The sequence below is a fragment of the Kogia breviceps genome, chromosome 4 (assembly GCF_026419965.1).
Source record: "Kogia breviceps isolate mKogBre1 chromosome 4, mKogBre1 haplotype 1, whole genome shotgun sequence".
NCBI lineage: Eukaryota > Metazoa > Chordata > Mammalia > Artiodactyla > Physeteridae > Kogia > Kogia breviceps.
Window position 1 is genome coordinate 171527709 of NC_081313.1, and position 20440 is coordinate 171548148.

The 20440-nt window shown below is 53.9% G+C and overlaps 1 protein-coding gene across 2 annotated transcripts in view; it reads left to right on the top strand.

Annotated features, from left to right (window-relative positions):
• Positions 1 to 17485, top strand: part of MAU2 (MAU2 sister chromatid cohesion factor) — a 32558-nt gene extending 15073 nt beyond the window's left edge. The window contains exons 5-19 of one of the 2 annotated variants that reach the window (XM_059063396.2): positions 346 to 440; positions 2557 to 2584; positions 2953 to 3108; positions 4251 to 4397; positions 4485 to 4575; positions 5689 to 5792; positions 6382 to 6459; positions 6765 to 6830; positions 8178 to 8264; positions 9658 to 9707; positions 9907 to 9984; positions 10145 to 10256; positions 13171 to 13261; positions 14132 to 14259; positions 14637 to 17485. In XM_059063396.2, coding sequence (XP_058919379.1) covers positions 346 to 440; positions 2557 to 2584; positions 2953 to 3108; positions 4251 to 4397; positions 4485 to 4575; positions 5689 to 5792; positions 6382 to 6459; positions 6765 to 6830; positions 8178 to 8264; positions 9658 to 9707; positions 9907 to 9984; positions 10145 to 10256; positions 13171 to 13261; positions 14132 to 14259; positions 14637 to 14711 — 1386 coding nt within the window. In that variant the 3' untranslated portion in view covers positions 14712 to 17485. The remainder of the gene's footprint in view (positions 1 to 345; positions 441 to 2556; positions 2585 to 2952; positions 3109 to 4250; positions 4398 to 4484; positions 4576 to 5688; positions 5793 to 6381; positions 6460 to 6764; positions 6831 to 8177; positions 8265 to 9657; positions 9708 to 9906; positions 9985 to 10144; positions 10257 to 13170; positions 13262 to 14131; positions 14260 to 14636) is intronic. The other variant, XM_059063398.2, reaches the window with a different exon arrangement.
• Positions 17486 to 20440: the final 2955 nt, after the last annotated feature.

Consider the following 20440-nt stretch of genomic DNA (forward strand, 5'->3'; position numbering starts at 1 on the left):
CCCTCCTTGTTGGAGGCTCCTCTGGCTGCTCCCCTAGTGACCACCCCCCTGAAGGTGACCTGGGAAGCATTCAGACATACTCGCACAGCCCTGGAGGGGTCTGCACCTGTGAGTGTTAACTGCTGGCTGTATACACCATTAAGCTTAGATGATATACACTGTGAACGAAGTGGAGTTCTGTACCCAAACACTGTTGATGAGGTAATATGCTTAATTTAGCTGAAAACTGACACTGAGGCAATTTTGTTGACATAGGGAGGTTCAGTTTAACTCGCCAGCAATAAGGTCAGGTACTGTAAAGCAAGTGGTTTGGAAATGAGAGTCATTGTTCTTTCTTCTTTTCAGCAACTGCACACACTTGAGAAGGACCTGGTGTCAGCCTGTGACCTCCTGGGTGTGGGAGCCGAGTACGCCCGGGTGGTGGGATCTGAGTACACACGGTAGGCACCCTCTCTCTGGGCCCCTCCTCCTCTTACTTGGAAAGAGTTTGGCCATCTTGATCCTGGACAACGAATAGAAATGGCATTTCAGCATGAAACGATGGCCACCCTTATACATAATAAGAGACCTGCAAATTAAGGCAGCCCCGAGATGCTTTTGCCCCATCGATTCATGAAGTAAGAAGTTGTTGAGTTGACTGTGAGGGTGAGGGGCAGCTGGCATTCTCAGCACCATCAGCACTTGCACGTTTCTAGTATCTCTTGAAATAAAGAGGGCTCGTATGATTTTCTGGGTTGATCCCCTTCCTGGTGCAGTGCGAGAGTGGTGCTTGTAGAGAGTGTGGGCAGCGTGCGTGGCCACCAGTGTCCCCACTCAGGGGACACCCAGGAGTTTTTAGATACATAACAGGAGACAGAGTAAGTGGACATTTGTGTAAATGAAGGGACATAGGTTCATGTTATGCGTGAAACTGCTTAGACGACCTGGAGGCTAATGCCCTGGGGTTGGGGTCAGGGGTCAGAGGCCATCAGTGCTTCACTGTGTGCCCTCGAAGAGAGCCTCCAGTCTGTCTCTTTTTCCCCTAAAGGGAAGAATCCTCTGTAGTAGGATTCCAGACTCCAGGTAGCAGTGCTCTTATTCTGTTGTGTGCATTGGGATTCTGGAAACACAAAATCTAAGCTTTTCCCATGGGGTTATTGGGACAGAAGAGTCCCTAACTCCATTCTCTGAGCTCTGAACTTGCAAGTGCTCACAGGGGTCCACACAGTTCCCCACAGGCTGTCATCCCTCGACCAACCTGCCCTGGGATGGACACTGTCACACAGTCTGGTCTGTGTTCCTGGCCTGTCTTATCCTCCTCGTACTGTGGCCGTCACTGGATTCAGGGTGACACTCATGCCTTGCAGGGCATGGGGATGGCCACACGCTGCACATGTTCAGTCACAAGTGTCCTCAAACAGGCCTCTGTACCACCGTGGACAGGTGGCCTGGGTGGGCCTCACTAGGGCATGGCGCCTACAGGTTGCCTGACACATAACTTCTGATCTCGGGCATATGGCCTAGTGATGTGACAATATGGGAACCTTGACATGAAGTTCGAGGCCTTAGATTTCAACAGTCAGACAGTAGACCCTAGAGTGTCCACGCTGTGAGGTAACAACAAGGAATGGCGAGGTGGCTGGGAGTATAGACATCTCTCACTGTGTGTGACTGGGACCCCCCTCCACCTTGGTCTACTCACCTGGAACGATGCCCATTTGACGGGCTGTCAGCTGTAGCACATGGGGACTCTGCACAGACTGGCGGGACAAAGACTTAGATGTTGAACAAACTGTGACGACAGCCCAACAGCTGATCCTAAAAGCCTGTCCCAACGCCAGTGCCGTGAGGAGCCCCTAGGCACTGGGGTGAGGCTGGGCTGCCCTCCTCTGTCTTTTGGCAGTCTCGTAAACCTTTTAATATGTTCATTTTATTATTTTTCTTGCTGATGACAGCAGTACGTGCTTACTTAGAAAGTGCAGAAAGATTTAAGAGAGACAGTAGAAATCTCTTGGCCGCACCACCCTTGAGGGTGGGGACAGCGGGCAACGAGGCTGCTGACATGCCTAGGCTTCCTGAGTTTCATCCCCTTAACCCTCAGGAGAGCCGTAGGGGGTTCGGCTGGTTATAGGCAAGAAATTGGGGGCACAGAGGAGCCACAGTGAGGTGCAGATTTCGGTTCGGGCACCTGAGCCTGATTACTTACCTCCCTTCTCTCCTTGCCCCACCCTGTGCTGTCCACAGACGTGGAACCTGTGATCTGCTGTGTCAGCGACAGTAAGGTTATGGTGGATATGCTGTCCTGTATCCTGCCCCTCCGTGCTTTCTGAGCACGTGTTTCCGCTTTCTGAGCTTTTGAACCACATGAGTGTCTAAACAGAAAAAAGTTAAAGACAAATAGAATAGAACAAAATAGAGCCCTCTTATAAATAAAACAGACCTAATTGACCAGGGTCCATTGTCATCCATTTAACTGTCCCAGAGGTGGCTCGTTAGGTTCCTGTGAATGTTGAGATGGCACAGTCATCCCAGGGGGTGCCTGAGTCTCCCAGACCTGACTACCCCTCTCTTTTCCAGGGCACTGTTCCTGCTCAGCAAAGGGATGGTAAGTGGAGGCTGAATGGGATGGGGCTGGTATGGTGGACGTGAGGCTGGGTCCCCATGAGGTCTGCCAAACCCTCACCTGCTTGCCATGTTGTGGCCCCTCAGGCGCCCAGACCCTCACACGTGGCAGGTAGCCATGAGGGGCAGGCCCGTGTCCCCCAGCTGGATTCAGAGGTAAAACTCAGGTCCCAGGTTGTGGGATTTGTGCTGAAGGAAGAGCAGCCTGGGTTGGAGCTGCCTAGACCTGGGTTCCAGCCCGGCTATGCACCCTCCCTTCGCGGTGCCAGCAGTCCCACAGCACGTGGGCAGGTGGGCGGCAGTCCTTTGTACCAGAAGGGTCTCCCAGCACATGCACCTCTCCCTCCCCAGCTATTGCTGATGGAGCGCAAGTTGCAGGAAGTCCACCCACTGCTGACCCTCTGTGGACAGATAGTTGAGAACTGGCAAGGGAACCCCATCCAGAAAGAGTCTCTGCGTGTCTTCTTCCTGGTGCTCCAGGTGACCCACTACTTGGATGCTGGGCAGGTATGTAGTGCCTCTCACGTGAGGGCTTCTGGGGAGCAGGCAGGTGGTGGGTGGACCTGTAAGCTAAGACATCAGCTCTGCAATTTCCTCCTGTCCCTCACCACTGGGCACGTCTGTCATTCGGGGCTCAATTGCCCCACAGCCCTGTCGTGCTCTGGCATGAGTACTGTGTCTCTGTGGACAGAGGGCACTCCAGGAATGGGTCTGTCCCATTTCTGCCCTTATAGCGGGAATAGCTGTGGCCTCACACACATCTACTCAGTGTGTGAACGATCAAATGACCTTGAGGGCAGTTTGGGGAATCCAAGAAAATACACTGGGGATTCTGGCATGGTGCCTGGCATACAGCAGGTGCTCAAGCAGTGTCTGTCCACCACCCCCCAGTTAATGACAGCTTTGTGGGAGTTGAGCAGGGACTAACAAAATCAGCTGTGTTTAAGGCACACACACAAAATGCCCATAATCCTCATATGGTTGAGGAGCAGCTGTACCTGTACATGGGTGAATGTCTCAGCCCTTTGGATGGGTGCTGCCCCACACACCCTCCCCACCCTCTCACACTTCCTCGGTTCCCGCACGCGCACCCACCTTTGTCTGTTGGGTCGAGCACTTCAGTCAACACATAGGAGCACAGTGCACACTCTCACAAGGTGCTGAGGGCTGTGGAGATGGCCTGTAGGGCCTCAGAATGGGGCTTCCTGGTGCAGAAAGGCCAGTCTGTATAAACCACGGCAACTGCAGGACTCCGAGTGGCCACTTCACATCCCCCAGGATAACCAGCCGTGTCCTCCTCTCTTGGGGTCACTGCAGGAAGGAGAAAATGTGGCTGGAGCAGGATCTTTGAACAGGCCTTTCCCGGGCCTTGGTGTTGGGCCCAGCGCTGGGTGGTGGTGGAGCCTCATTCCCACAGATGACCCTCCTGGCCCTGCCCTGTGCCTTGAAAGCTGGCTGACCCATCTGGCGGGGTGGGCTTCCTGCAAGTGGTGGGTGTCGTAGGAGTTCCAGGGAAGGAAGGGCTGAGGGGCCGATGGGCAGGCAGGACCTGGCTAGCTGCCACTGTGGGGACCTGCCTCCTAAGGGTGGTTGGCACCTGATAGGAGCAGATGGGTGCTCAGGTGTGCACTGCTGTCTGCCTGCTGCAGGTAAAGAGCGTGAAGCCATGCCTGAAGCAGCTGCAGCAGTGCATCCAGACCATCTCCACACTGCACGATGATGAGATCCTGCCCAGCAACCCCGCTGACCTCTTCCACTGGCTGCCCAAGGAGCACATGTGCGTGCTTGTGTACCTGGTGAGTCCCTGGAGGGGCCAGGGCCTGGTGGCCCAGGTAAGAGAGGAGAGGGCCCCAGTGACCACCACCATCTGATCTTGTCACCAGGTGACTGTGATGCACTCCATGCAAGCTGGCTACCTAGAGAAGGCACAGAAGTACACAGACAAGGCCCTCATGCAGCTGGAGAAGCTCAAGAGTAAGTCAGGTTCTGTGGGGCTCAATGGGTCAAGTAGCCCCCTGGTGGGCTGCCCGATCACCACCTCCTATGCTGGGCCTGAAGGACCTTTAAAGACTGCAGCACGGGTCCCTGCCCCATGGGTCTTGTTACCCCGGTTAGCAGATGGGGACAATCCAGGTTCGAGCAGAGCAGGCCAGGCCTGGACTGGATCCTTGATCCCCAGGGGGTTGTGTTGTGGGGTGGTTGTGCCGTCTCTGTCCTGTCCCCCTCACTGTGCAAGATAGCCACGAGGGTTAGCAGGATTCCACTGGGGGCTGCTGGGGCGGCAGTGCTCAGTTGAAACAAGCGGTGGCTGCTTTTGCTGTTATCAGTATTGTGATGTGGATTGTGTTCAGGGAGACGTTGGGATTGGAACTGACTGACAGCAGGTCCTCTGACGGCCCTGGGTTCTTCCTGGATGCTTGACTAATCCATCCTGTGTGATCAAGGACCCTTGACTAGTAGGAACCCAGAGCCCTACATATCCCTGGCTGGCTTGTGCGCCTGTTAACCTCATTCACTCCCTGTGCCCTTGTCAGTGCTGCTGGGGAAGAGCCTTAGAGCCAGAGAACCAACGCCCGCGGGGGCTGTGGTTCTTTCCCTTCAGATGAGTTGGAAAAGTGCTGTCTGGTTCCAATGTGAGGACAGCCGCTTGGGGCAGCCAGAAGCTACGGTCCCCGCACTGTTGCCTGAGGCCTATCACCGTGGGCTCAGTCTCCCAGGCAACTTCAACATTTCTATAATGTGTTGTGGTCAGAGTGCCCTTAAGCACTCAGCTGGGTCGGGGTGTGGTGAGGATGGAAGACAGATCCCTCCAGAATTTCTTGCTCTTACAATACTCTGGTCACCAAAGCCTGCTATGAGCCTGTTTCCTCACCTAGGCAGGGAGATGCACCCCCTCGCTTGAGGGTGCTTTGGGCACCGAGCAAGTGACAGACTGGGTGCTGGGCCAGTGTCCAGCAGAGCAAGTGGGTTCAGACCCAGGTAGCTGAGGGGCCGGTGTGGCCGGAGGGCTTGAAGCCCCTAGGAGGCAAGGGTCAGTTGTCTCCTCTGCCCACGCTTCGAATGCTCACCCCTGCCTCTTGCCCCCAGTGCTCGACTGCAGCCCCATTCTGTCCTCCTTCCAAGTAATCCTGCTCGAGCACATCATCATGTGCAGGCTCGTCACAGGACACAAGGCCACAGCGCTGCAGGAGGTGAGGCCACTGGGGGCCACACACACACAGGGTGGGAAGGCTGAGGGGTAGAATGGTTTGAGTTCGCTGGGTCTTGGAGGGTGTCATGAGGGAGAATGTAAATGTGTCTCCAGTGCGTGTCAGCAGGACGTCATCTGTCATAGGACTAACTTGGCAGTCCACGACCCTGCGTGGATACAACTGATCAGAGGCTTTTACCGAAAAGTTGGCATGCCCGAGGAACATGGGGTCTGGGGTTTTAGGGTCCCCTGATGGCAGTTCTAGCACTCCTGCTGCCCTGTGATCCATAATCCCTTATGCCCACCTTCCTGAAAGGGCACGGGGGCTTTGGTATGCGTGAAGGTACTGTACAGCTGAGACACAAGTTGGAAAGGGAGAAGGCGGGTAATGGACAAGGGTCACCATCCTCAAAGAGGTCAAGGCTGTGCCTCATTCTCACAATGGGCACATCTGCTGGGACTTTGTGCCCAAGTTAGACTGGGCAGGACATGGGCACACCCACCAGCTTTGGGGTCTCTCCTCAGTGCTGCCGGGACACTGGGTCCCACATTACAGGCCAAGTGATGTCAGACATGCTCTCTCCCGGCAGATCTCCCAGGTCTGTCAGCTGTGCCAGCAATCCCCCCGGCTCTTCTCCAACCACGCAGCACAGCTGCATACACTGCTGGTGAGTGCATGAGGGCTGCCCGCCCCCAGCCCCATCCCTGCGAGTAACCCTGTGACCACCACCCCAAGCAGAATTCAGAACCTTCCCAGTGGACTTCGTTCTGACAAACATATCATCAAGCCCAAATTGACTTAGGTCCCGGGAGGCAGGAATAATTAAGCATGCCATCTTTCTCCCTGTTTGTCAGGGTAAAGCTCAGATATAGCTAGCTCAGTAGAGTCACTTGTCAGGCTCGCCTGGGTGCAGCTGTGCAGGCCCGGGCAAGCTGCATGTGGCTCTGAGCCCTCAGCATCATCTTCTTCCAGGGCCTGTATTGTGTCTCTGTCAACTGCATGGACAACGCTGAAGCCCAGTTCACCACAGCTTTGCGGGTAAGGTGCCGGCCCTAGCTTTATGGGGCAGGCAGTGCTTCTCAGTAAGGAGTCGGGCGTGGTCTGTGATGAGGACAGCAGCCATACAAAACCATGGTCAGCGGGTGACTCCACAGCATTCAGCCTGATGCCAGCGGTGACAGTGATACACCATTTATCCAGGGCTTTCTGTGTCACGTCTTGTGCTGCTCAGCTGCAGACAAGGCCAGCACTGGCAGCACAGCTTAATGAGGGATGGCTGTGGGCAAGGGGGCTCCTGGCTAGCCTGCAGTGGGGCTTCCCCAGCTAACTCAGGACTGGTGCCATGGCCTGTTCAGCCACTTTCGCTCACGATTCCCAGTCTTCCCAGTAGCCCGCCAGGTGACGTTGACTTGTGTCACAGCTACTTTGGGCTCTGGTCAGCTGGTGCTGCTCACTGCAGTGGTGCCAGGACCACCCCACATTGCCCGCGGCCCTGTGGAGGTCTCTTGGACCCTCCTTCCCCATCTCAATTCCTACACAAGTGGCTGCTGCCTCTTTGGTTCAACATCAAAATTCCCAGCGGATGGTGTGTGTCCCAGGAAGTCCTCCCCACTGGCCGGGGGAGGGGGAGTTGTGCAGCCAGGACTTGGGCCCAAACCCCACATGACCCCCAACCACACGCTGTTCCTGCAGTCCCATGACAAACATACTGGAGCATCTTTGCTCAGATCAGATGACCCTCTGGACCTCCTTGGCACCTGCCAGGGGCCTCCAGGTGGAGTTTGTGCTTCCCAGGCACCCTTGGCCTCCTACACAGCTGCGCTCCCTCAGCCCCATGGGGAATGCTCAGCCCGCTCAGCTTGGTCCCTCTCGTGGCCGTTCTTGTCCCCCCAGAAGAACTGGGGATCAGGGTCTGTCCACCACCAGCCGTCAGAAGCATTTCTGGCCTCTTATCAGCCTCGGCTTCTTCCAGGCAGGGTCCCTGCCTCCCCGAGGATCAGCGTACTCCTCCGCTGTGTCAGCACATGGGTCCTGGGGTTACCGCCTGTGGCGTAGAGGGAAGATCCAGCCAGGTCTCAGACTGAGAGACAGCAGAGAATAGACCAAACTGGTGTGTTCTGAGGGCAGGATCAGGGTGGCTGGCTTTTCTTTTCTGTTTGAGGAATTTCCCATAATGTGGGTGATTGATTTATAATGAAAAGAACTGACAGTTTTGTTGTCCTTGGGTTTAGGAGGCAAGGGGTGTGTGTTTGAAATGAAAAGAATAAGGAGATTCCAAGGTAGCCACTGTGGAGCGTTTGGGTGGCTCTGATGCCGACAAGCGGCCCCTATGTGATACGACTGTGCCCAGCCCAGCCCCCTAATGCCCTGTGTCTCCCATTCCAGCTCACCAATCACCAGGAGCTGTGGGCCTTCATCGTGACCAATCTGGCTAGTGTGTATATACGGGAAGGAAATAGACACCAAGAGGTAGTAGGTGACATGCTTCATGTTTGGTATCCTTTTTTTCAACTCTTACTTGGAGGGGGCCGTGGGGGGAGTGTTGTCCTGGGTACCAGCAAATCTCAGCAGCCCTGGGGTATTTGCCCTCCAACAAGGTGTTGCACGCAGTGGAACATAGGCGTGGCTGGGGGAAGGCCAAGTCTAGGACAGAAACATTCCCTTAGCCCATTAACACTTTTCCCTACTGAAAACGAGCCAAGCTTTACTGAATCCCTCAGAAAAAAAAAAAAAAAACAATTTCTTCTACCCTGAGATGTCTGTTCTAGAACGTTGGTGAGGCCTCATGGCTCAGTTACAAGGAGCTTGTAACTGAGCTGCTTGGGCAGCTGTCTGCACTAGGCCCCTAGGTTGTTCTGGTGCCCCAGCCTGCTGAGGCGGGGAGGTGTGGGCCAAAGCTTGACCTCATAGGATAATTCCCTCCCACCAGGTTCCCCTTGCAACACCCCTTTATCCCTGCAATTCCCCCCCAGCCCTGACCCCTCTAGAGTATCTCAGATTCAGCCACTTGTCTCTACCCCTGCGGCCTTCATTTCTTAAGTTCAGGCCACTATCACCTCTTGGCTACAAAAAGCCTAGCTGACGTCCCAGGTGATTGGTTGGCTTGAATGCTTTGGGTAGAAAGCCCAGTGCAGGACTTCCCTGGTGGCACAGTGGTTGAGAATCCGCCTGCCAATGCAGGGGACATGGGTTCAATTCCTGGTCCTGGAAGATCCCACGCGCCATGGAGCAACTAAGACCGTGTGCCACAACTACTGAGCCCATGCACCTAGAGCCTGTGCTCCGCAGCAAGAGAAGCCACAGCAATGAGAAGCCAATGCACCACAACGAAGAGTAGGCCCTGCTCGACGCAACTAGAGAAAGCCCACGCGCAGCACCGAAGATGCAACACAGCCAAAAAATTAATTAATTTTTTTAAAAAAACACCTCATTTATTAAGAAAGAAAGAAAGCCCAGTGCAGATGCTCCAGTAGTCAGGAAGCACAGTGGGCAGGGTCATGAGGGCCTGGTGTGGCCTTGGTGGTCTCAGAGGAGTTTGGTTCCCTTGTGTCTCCTCCCCACCCCCACCCCATTGTCTTCCTCCTGAAGGGACTGTGTGGGTACTGGGTGAAGCTTCAGCTCACTTCAACCCTCATCCACCAGCACACCCTCCATATGACAGCCAAAGGGCACCTAAGATGTCAGTGATATTGCAGGTCCTGCCCCTTCTCCTGGCAGGTTGCTTACAGGAGTGGGATTTGGGGTACAGGCACATTCCTCAGGAAGTTGCAGGCAGCCCTAGTCAATTTACTAGCATATCTGGGGCTGAACTTTCTCATATTTAGAAATGTGGAATTATCCTAACTTGCAGACATTTCTTTCACAGCTGTACAGTTTGTTGGAGAGGATCAATCCAGACCACAGCTTCCCTGTCAGGTAGGCTGCCCCAGGCCCTGAGTTCTACTTTACTAGCTAGCTTATGCTTTCTCTGCTCTTTGGGGTGGTGTGACACCTGTGGGGCCCTAGACTGCCCCATCTACCCCAACACCTCATACACCCCCACCCACTCCCCATTTGTAAATCGGCTGCTTTCACAAAAACCCCACCAAGGTGTGATGCTCCGCTCTCCCCTCAGCTCGCACTGCCTCCGAGCAGCAGCTTTCTACGTGCGTGGGCTCTTCTCCTTCTTCCAGGGACGCTATAACGAGGCCAAGTGAGTACTGGGAGAGGGCAGGTGGCCCCGTGCCCGGCACCTCCCGGTGTTGCTCTTCCCCCCTGGCACACAGCATGTGCCCAGGGCCTCAAGGCCACTGCTGCCTTTTCTTCCCCAGAGGCCTCCCGATGGGGCCTCATCATCTGTTCTTCTCATGAAGGCGATTTCTGCGGGAAACCCTGAAGATGTCCAATGCAGAGGACCTGAACCGGCTTACAGCCTGCTCCCTTGTGCTCCTGGGCCACATCTTCTATGTGTTGGGAAACCATAGGGTGAGTGTCAGGGGTCAGGCTGGTGCTTAGTGGGGGGAACCTAGTAAGGAAGTGCCTCCCATTCTGTGCCCTACAATAATCTCACCTCACTGACCCCTCACCCACCATTGCTCCATGAGGCTCAGCCAGGGCAGAGGCACTCTGGCTCAGACAGCCTGGGCAGGCAGGGCTGGGGGAGCTTTGGATCCCTGGAGGATGCATCTGTGGGGCAGACAGGGCCAGTGTTGGTCATGGGCAGTCATCAGGCAAAGCCCCAAGGCTCAGTGGAGCTAGAGCTGGTCAGGCTGCCCAAAGCTGGCAAGGCTGAGGGCAGGTTCCCTTTCCTGTGTTAATACTTGGGGAGAAGGAGTGTGTCCTCTCAGTCACAATCCCAAGGATTCCATCTCTGCCCATCGCACATGGTGTCTTCAGTGTACTCTGTGTTTTTACCTTCACCAACAGTGCCCCCCCCGGGCCTGGTCCCCACCCATGCCAACTGGTCTCTGGTGGGATCAGCTGACTCCGAGTCTCCCCATCTGGGGATGTATGTACCTCTTACCTGCTCTAACCCATCGACCATACAGGGTCTTTAATTTTTTAAAGAAAATATTTGTCAATATAAAATACGGCATGTATTTTATTTCTCATAGAAAGTCTGAGAAGCAAAGGAGAAAGTCATCGCATGTCTTCTGTCTTCCAGCTCTTTCCATTGCCTGCGTTTGCCCATGCATAGGTTTTGTTTATCAGGCTGTTTTATAATTTTATGTCTTGTCTTTTTCTGCACCACTGTGTTGGAGCTTTTTTCTAATGGCAGTGAGAATTTTTAAGCTGCATCAACTCTGTAGTTTAGCCAAATGCACTTCAGCTGTTTTTTTGGGACAGATAGTGCAGGGTACTTGTCTTGGCCCATAAAGTTCTATCTGATCAAGCCCCAGGGCTTCTGAAGAGTGAGTGCTTTCAATGAGCCTGGTGCATCCCCTTCCCCACAGTCATGTGGTAAGCATTTGCCAGGTCAGTGTGCCCTGTAGCTGTGGCCTGAGCCCTGTGGGGTATCATCATCCTGAAAGGAGGAGGACCAGTACTAAGTTCTCCCTTCTGAGTGTAACTCCACTCCTTCTACAACACCTGTCACACTACTCACTGAGCACAGTGAGGACAGTGGCTTCAGTGTGCATCTGGGGGTTAGGCAGGGACAAGGTGCTCAATGTGAGGCTCCACTGAGTGTAGGCCAACTGCCTTGTGTCTTGGTGCAGTGGCTGTGATTACCTCGTTGCCAGATGGGGAGGTTGAAGGCACACAGCTCCAAATTTTTAAAAAATAATAAAAATTTTTAAAAAGGGACTTCCCTGGCAGTCCAGTTGTTAAGACTCCGTTCTTCCACTGCAGGGGGCACAGGTTCAATCCCTAGTTGGGGAACTAAGATCCCAAATGCTGCATGGCGTGGCCAAAAAATAAATAAAGTAAAAAAAAAAAAAAAAAAAAAAAAAGTCACACAGCCCCAAACTGCAAACCCAGGCTTAGAACCCAGATCTTGTTGGCTCTTGTTTGTCCAGAAGCCACCTTTAGGATGGGCAGAGCAGCTCTTCAGCTGCAGCTTCTGGTTCATGTTCGGGGCAGTCCCGGAGGAAATTATAGAGCTTATTTGGGAACCTCTGCTGCTCCCTTTGTGCCTGGGCTCACGTGGGGTAACATGGGGCCACCAAGAGTCCTTAAACCCAGGTCCCGCCTCAAGCAGCTCCAGGTTTGGGGGAGACACTGCCTGCCCCGGGCCTGCCAGGCCAGAGTATCCTCGGGCATTACCAGTTTGCGGGTGACGTCATACAGGACCGCTCTCAGGATCACACCGCTCTTCAAGCCAAGGTTTTGTGGGGCAGCCCCAAGCTGTCATGGGGGAACCTGAGCCAAGGGGGACTCTCCCTCCTGGCAGCTCCCTTCCAGCCTCAGGCCTAGAGGAGGAGAGTAGTTTTTCCTGTTCTGCTGTGCATTCTGAGGTCTTCAAAGGGCTTGGTTCAATTTTGAAAAGTTTTGAGACCCACCTGGAACTTATCTTCAAGGTGCTGGCCACAGGGCAGCATAAAGTCACTGGGCTTTTGTGTCTGTGTGGCAGCATGTCCTGCACAACCGTGGCCATGTTGAATCTGGGCCTCAGGAGTTGGTTTTGAGGATTTGTACGTCTCTGGGCTACATGCCAAGTGTCCCCCCAGGCTGCAAGGTGTTGCTGCATTGGGAGTTTTCCCAGTATCACCCTGAACCCAACATTTAGGCCAGCAGCCTGTGGTCTCTGGACTGGGTGGAGTCAGAGCAGTGCTGCTGGTCACTGCGGGGTCAAGGATGGGTGTTTACAGCCCCCAACGGTTCTCACTCAGCTCATCCTGGGGATTGGGGGCCGGGGGCGCTGTTGGCAATCACGTGGTGGAGTCAGGGTTGGAGGGTTCAAACATCCTGCTGCCCCAACAGCCCTGTGTGTCCCAGGTGGCGTCACACAAGAGCAGGTTCATACATAGAAGAGAAACTTCTCTTCCTCTCTCTCTTGTCCGTTCAGCCCTCATTGCTCCTGCCAGGACAGACTGCTGCTTTTTCCCAGCCCTGGGACCCCTGAATCTGTATATCTAATCAGCTCCTGATATGGGTCCAGGGCTGGCTGCCACCAGTGCCTTTTCCTCTGGCTAGAAAGACAAAGGCACATAGAGTTGCCCGTGGCCATACCCCAGGGAGGATGTACATGCAGAGCCGAGGCATGGGGGCAGTTTATTTTTCCCCAGGGTGGTCGAGGAGTACTTCGGAGAGGGTCATTTGAGATAGGCTCTGAAGTAGGAGTGGGTATATGCCAAGCAGCAGGAGGTCACAGGTGGGGCCCATGCTGTCCCTGCCACCAGCCCTTTCTACCACCCACCCCCCCGCCGCCCTTGACGCCTCTGCTGCTCTCGATCAACAGGAGAGTAACAACATGGTGGTGCCGGCCATGCAGCTAGCCAGCAAGATCCCAGACATGTCAGTGCAGCTGTGGTCATCGGCCCTGCTAAGAGGTGAGTAAGAGATTGAGGCTTCTGGGTAGATCCAAAGGCTAGAGGATCCTAGGTAAGCCCTGCTAAGCTTCTGCTTCAGACTGGGCCTTTGCAGGCCATAGCCCCAGTTCTAGCACATTCTCAGGCTTCTCAGGAGGCCCTGTTTGAGGGCAGTGGGCTCGTTCACATAGTGAGATCTACGCAGAATCTGATTCTGTCTCTCTGGGACCCACAAGGCTAGTTCTTGGCATCTGAGTGAAGAATTGAGCTGTGAGCCCTGGCACTGGCTTCAGTTTCTTTCCCATGAATGGGGATGGCAGTCATTTCTGTCAGACAGGACGAGCCAGGGTACTCAGCAGGTGTCAGTGTTGTTACTGCTGCTCTCCCACTTACAGGTTGTGAAACTGAGGTCCGTAGACTCACCCAGGGCCCTGGGGAGGAGATAGAGGGCAAACTGTTCCTATCTGCAGTGGACTTCATGCGTCCATTCAGTCCTCCTGCCTCAGAAGTGAGCATTGGGTGCCTTGCTCCCGGTGGGCTCCTGGGTGCCCAAGAGCTGGCCAGGAAATCCCTGGGAGTGCTGCATCCACAGGGAGCCCCAAGGACTTTCACTGCCCTACCAGCCCTTACATCTGCCCCCATGGGCCTTGTTGCTCATCCACCTCCAAGGACAAAGGACTCGGGAACATAGGGGGGCACATGTGAGGGCTGCTGGCAAGTGAGCTTTGCTGACCTTGACACAGGGCTCAGGGCAGGTGATGTGCCAGGCACACAGCAACCCACTGGCAGAGCTGGGGTTTGATTTTAGGGCTCCACCCACACCTAAGGGGAGGGTGTGGGGGCAGTGGCAGGCCAAAGCAGGCCCATCCTTTGTGTGTATCCCACCCTCAGACCTGAACAAAGCCTGCGGGAATGCCATGGATGCTCATGAAGCTGCCCAGATGCACCAGAACTTCTCGCAGCAGCTGCTCCAGGACCACATCGAGGCATGCAGCCTCCCTGAGCACAACCTCATCACGGTACGGGCACAGGGTGGGAGAGACAAAATGAGGGTGCTGATTGGCTCCTTGGGGCCAGCTCACCTGGTCTGTAGCCCCTGGGGGACATGCTTCCTGAGGAGGGAAGTGCACACATGGCTACCATTTCCTTCCATCTCTCCAACAATCCCTAACTCAGCCTGGCCTCAGGAGCCCCCTTGGATGGACAAGATAGCACCAACCCAAGTGGGTGATGCAGGCTGCTTCCTGGGGGCCCATCTGACTCAAGTGTGGAAGATGCAGGGCCCTGGCTGGTGACCAGCCGGAGGAGGGCAGCGTTCCAGGCGCAGACATGTGGCCCAGCACACCTCTGCTCCTCTCTAAGAAGGACCTCACTTGTGTGTCCTCTTCCCCAACAGTGGACAGACGGCCCGCCTCCTGTGCAGTTCCAAGCTCAGAATGGACCCAACACCAGCCTGGCCAGCCTCCTGTGAGACCCCTGGACAGAGCCACTCAGCCTCTTCGGGCCTCTGTGGGGCCTGGTGTGTCCCCGACTTCCACCCAGATGGCACTTGAGCTATCCTTAGAGACTTGCTGGCGTGGCTGTCCCCAGGCTTCTTTCCCGACTGTCTCCAGAGCTTCCAAGTCCCTGGGGAGTCTGGAGGGCCAATTCCCGTCCTCCCAGGAAGGGCCAGCTGGCCGTTCTTGCCAAATACCAGGAGTCCGGGTGCTGAGGCTCACAGGTGGGATTTTGGAGCCAACTTTCCAGAACCATCCTTCAAAGTGGACTTGAGCTGCCAGTCCTGCTTCCACATCTGAGTCATATCTTCAAGAGAGTATGTCTGGGCGGGGAGTGGAGTGCCAGCCACCGGCCAGCTCCTGATCCTGCATGCAGGGGTGGTCATTACCACCAAGGTGCCACATGACTTCCATTGCCTGGGCCTCTATGCTGGGCTGGAGTGTTTCCTCTGCTCATGGCAGCTTCCAGTGCCCAGAGGCAAGACACCAGTTTCTGGCCCAAAATTAGAGGGAAGAAGTTATTGCTCATGTCAGGGACAAAAATGCACGTCCCACCACGATGCTTTTCCCAGCTTGCCTTTCTGTCCAGCTCCATCCTTTTGGCAGCTGGGGCCTCTAGCTAGGGGCCCTGGGGAACCCAGGAACTTGGCTTCCAAACATCTGCACCTTGACTGGATTCACTGTCCAGCCATGGAGGTGCATGTGTGTGTGGCTTCACAGAGCTGGCACCCAGAGCAGAAACTCCTGTGTTTGCACCAGCCACCCTCCCCCTGTCATCGTCCATAGTGCGGGGCAAGAAGCAGGGGAGAGGGACCTTCCTCAGCCCAGCTCAGGGTGCCGGATCAAAGGGGCTTGCTTTCTGGCAGCTCTGCAGCCTCCTTTGTGGAGAATGTTTGCAGACACCTGAAGCTCCACCAGCCTGCAGGGAGCCACTCCCTTGGCCCCCTTCCCTGTTTTCAGAGGGAAGGAGGAGGAAACCTACCTGCCTTGGGTCTCAGAACAGCATTGAAAACTTTTCCTGAGCTGGACCCCAGGAGGCTCTGCCAGGCCCAGACAGCCATTCTTGGTTCTGTGTTCCTCTTAGATAGTTGAGGAGGTGCCTCAGGTGATGGTGATGTTGGGGGCAGTCAAAGCAGCTGCCACCTTTAGCTTCCAGCACCTGGGATCATCTCCCTGATGAGGGGTGGTGAGTGGTTTTGTTAGTCACAACTGCTTGTTGGTTCAAGTCTAGTCACCCAGCACCGTGAAGGCTGTTTCTCAAAGCCTCAGTGTCCGTGAAGGAAGGAATGTTGGGATCACTCAGGTCAGCTGCCTAGGCCCTGAGGCCTGGGTGTGCCTTAGCCATAAGCAGGCCTGTCAGCAGACCTCCTTGCTCTGGGCCACTGCCCATATCAGGGCGCTACTGCCCTCTTGGGGGCCCGCAGCAGGCATGCAAGTGAGCTACTGGTTGAAGGGACAGGCTGGTTGAAGGGACAGGCTGGCAGAGTTTTGTCCTAAGAGGACCTGCCCTCTCTGTGTCATCCTGGGTCACTCAAAAGAGTCTGGCCCTCTCCCATGCTCCCTGGGGCTGCCCCCTTGATGACACCACCGGGCCTGTGAGGTCTGCAAATGTGGGTCTGACGTCTGGTCATGAGCTGTCCACATCCTGTCTTCCTCCCGCCGTCAAGGGTGCCCCCCAGGTCCTCCCCTCCACCCAAGGGACAGAGCACCTGTCTTGCTACAGGCTGCACCTACAGGCCTGGACCCCCCACTGTCGAACCTCTCCAGACCCACATTTCTTCAGTCACACTTTACACCATGCTTGTCTCTGTGTATTTATTTAAACCTGTTAAAGTGCTTTTAGTGACCACTTTGTTATCTATGTATATGTAAAGTTAAGGTTAAGTTCTTAAGTTTACAGTTAAGAATTCAGTACTCGATATTTAATATTCCACTGTAGATTTATGGAAGCCAACCCGCGTGTACTGCATGCGTGCGTGTGTGTGAGCTTTGAATGTCCCTTTCACTGCAGCACCTTTCAATTACATAAAGCTGTCATAAATACCTTCCTGTGAGTCCAAATTCAGTGCCTCACAGTTTCTCAATCATAAGAATTTAAGATAGAGCAAGCAAGCCCCCAGGGAGACATTATAGCTAGTGTCATGTAGCTAAGTGTTCAGGAAAAAACAGATAAATAAAAACTCCAAACCCTTAAGCATACAGGGGTGCGAGGGAATAGCAGAAAGATTCCTGTTGGCAGGTAAATTAAAGCTGGTCAGACCCGTTGTGTGCGCCTTCCACTTCCTCCTATGAGCAGTGGTGGCCCTCAGGGCCTACGGTTCTGGGGATGTTGGTCCAGGAGGTGCCAGGTTCCCTCGGAGACAGCTGCCTTCCCTTGTTGGATCCCCCCAGTCGTCCATGGGTGAGGCCAGGGTCCTCCCCCTTGGGGTAAGCACTCCCCGTCCCATTTATTGGGAGCACAGGCAGGGAAATCAGAAAGGGCTGCCTGGCACAGTTGGTAAATTTGTTGGTTGCATTGTCTTTGTTTCCTTAAAGGGTTTTCAATAAGTATGTTTGGCATACGGTCTTCTAATGGGTTTGCTGTGTCTTATGTTTTTAGCAGCCTGTATCTTCACCTGGTGCTTTTAATTAGGAAAAATATTCTGTAAATACAAGAATTGTTTAAAAGACATAACCGTAGAACAAAGCTTCTCATTTGTAGATTTCTTTTCCTATATATTCAAAGTAAAATAACTTGCGGGAGCCATCACTCACTGTGTCTTTGTTGTGCCGTCTGCCCCTCACATGTGCCATCCCAAAGACTGACCTTCCCCGCCCAGCCAGCGGGGCCACAGAGACTTCTGCTGTAAACCACAGAGTGTGAGAATGCAGAACCCAATGCCCTAGACTGGAGGACCTGGTGGAAACCTGAATCTTTTCCCTCTAATGATGATGTTCCTCAGTCCAGCCCTGCCTAGAGGGGAGGAAACCCCTGAGACATGGCATGCAAGGCCCACAGCCCTGTCTGTCCTGGCCCTCGCCACAGACAGACTTTCTTGCTTGCCTGGTGTTCTATTCCCTGTGTTCTTAGAAAACTCACAGGTCAGGCCTCATGTGCCTAGGTTTTTTTTTTTTTCCTTTTTGAGGTGAAAGTCACATAACATAAAATTAGCATTTAAACATCTACAGTTCAGTGGCACTAAATACATTTACTATGTATAACCAGCACCTCTGTCTAGTTCCAGAACATTTTCATCACCCCAAAAGGAGACCCCATCTCCATTAGCAGTCACTCCCCATTCCCATTCCCCCAGCCCCAGAAAACCACTAATCTACTTTCTGTCGCTATTGGATTTACCTCTTCTGGGTATTTCATATAAATGGAATCATGTATCATGTGTCCTTTTGTGTCTGATTTCTTTCACTCAGCCTGATGTCTTCAAGGTTTTTCCACGTTGCAGCGTGTATCAGTGCTTCGTTTTTATGGCTAAATAATGTTCTGTTGGATAATGGATGGACCACGTTTTATCTAGTCATCCATTGATGGGCTTTGGGTTACTTTTCCCTTGTGGCTATTGTGAGTAGTGCTGGTATGGATGTGCCTGTGCATTTTGTTTGAACACGTGTTTTCAGTTCTCTTGGGTTGTGCCGTGCTTTTTTTTTTTTTTTTCTTTTTTTTGCGGTATGCGGGCCTCTCACTGTTGTGGCCTCTCCCATTGCGGAGCGCAGGCTCTGAACACGCAGGCTCAGCGGCCATGGCTCACGGGCCCAGCCGCTCCGCGGCATGTGGGATCTTCCCGGACCAGGGCACGAACCCGTGTCCCCTGCATTGGCAGGCGGATTCTCAACCACTGCGCCACCAGGGAAGCCCCGTGCCGTGCTTTTAATGTGCATGTATTGTGCCAGGCTGCCACTCGTGCTGCATCAAGGCCCTCGTGTTGCTCTTGTCCCTGTGCCCCGACATGATGCCCATGTGGCCTTGACTGCTCCCTTCCAGGGGCACTTCTGAAGGCTCCTTTGGGCCGTCGTCCCAGGGCAGAACTGCTGGCCACTGGATGTGTGAGCGATTCCACACAGACAGTGACACAGTGCAGAGAACATACTTGGGAAGTAGATGACAGGAACTCAGCCAGGAGGCAGCCACAGGACTGAGGGGAAGACAGGAATGGGCCTCACAGAGGCTAGCAGGTGGCCAGGGCAGCTGGCCCAAGCATCAAATGCCTGGGGAAGGGGACGTCACTAGCCTTTGACACATACATCCCCAAGCCTCAGAAATCCTGCCGGTCACTCTGCCTATTCCTGGTCGTCTTCTCCATCTTTCTGAGGCCCAGTCATGTCTCCCACCTGGCTGCTGCCCAGCCTTCTCCCTGAATGGTCTCAGAACATTCTGTGCTCACTCCCACGTGTCCCCCAGCCAGGAGCACTCTCCTTGTGGCTGCTGGGTTTCACTGGGGAAACATCCTGGCCCAAGCCTGACATAGGGTGTGTAGGTCCATGGGGCATCCCAGAGGGAAGAGCGCATGGGCCAACCCCAGACAGGTCCAGCAGATGCCACTGTGGACACCTGCCCACAATGTGCCTGTGTCAGAACACCCAGTCACTGTGGCCAGTCCCACCCCTCTGCCACCAAAATGCCAACAGCAGGTCCCTGCCGTCCTGCACGGGAGCCTGGACCCTACAGCTCCAGGCTGATGGGCTCCTGGGGGCCTGGGAATTTAAAGTATTCCCCATGTGTATTGGCTTTTCCCCCTTGGCTTCCTTGAGCTCTTTGGGTTTACATTTCCCCACAAAGAAAGCTATTCAGGGAGATTCCTGCCATGCTTCCATCTGTGCAGCACCTCACATTGCTTCTTCCATTTGAACCATGGTGGCTTCTTCCCCTAATAAAATCCCAGTCAGCTCAGAGGTGCCCAGTGGAGGCTGACCCCAGGTCAGCGGAGGCCCCTCCCTCCCAACCCTCTCCACTCCCCACCGCCCTCTCTGCTGGTCCTCAGAGGGTCTGAGAGGGGAAGGGGGGATTGCTGACAATTTTTAAAGTATTTCACCACAAATTCATGCTCACTTGGTGAGATTACAATGCAGTTGGTTGGGGGGAAAAAGGAAAAGCTTTGTTTCTATGTGAATTTGATTTTCTTAGCACTTTGATATTTTTTTGATACTTTTTTCAAGGGATATTTTTTGATACTTTTTTCAAGGACTCGAAAAGAAAGGGACTGTTACAGTCCCTTTGTGAAAAATGATACTCTCAATGCATTATGGCTGCTACAACAAATGTCTTTTTTTTTAAATTGGGGGCTTGATGTTTTTAAATTAATTTATATATTTTATTTTTGGTTGCGTTGGGTCTTCGTTGCTGCACGCGGGCTTTCTCTAGTTGAAGCGAGCGGGGCACTACTCTTGTTGTGGCTCACGGGCTCTAGAGCGCAGGCTCAGTAGTTGTGGCTCATGGGCTTAGTTGCTCCGCGGCATGTGGGATATTCCTGGGTCAGGGCCCGAATCCATGTCCCCTGCATTAACAGGAGGATTCTTAACCACTGCACCACCAGGGAAGTCCAACAAATGTCATTTTAAAAATCACAACATTCTTAAACTAAATTAGGAGTTTATGGGAGAGAGATCAGCATTCGTTCATCCTATCCCTGTTGTGTATGCAGAAAAGCTCTCTAAGACAGATTCTTAGAAGAGGACCACTTTGTCAACATGTGTTTGTTTTGCTTTGAGTGTT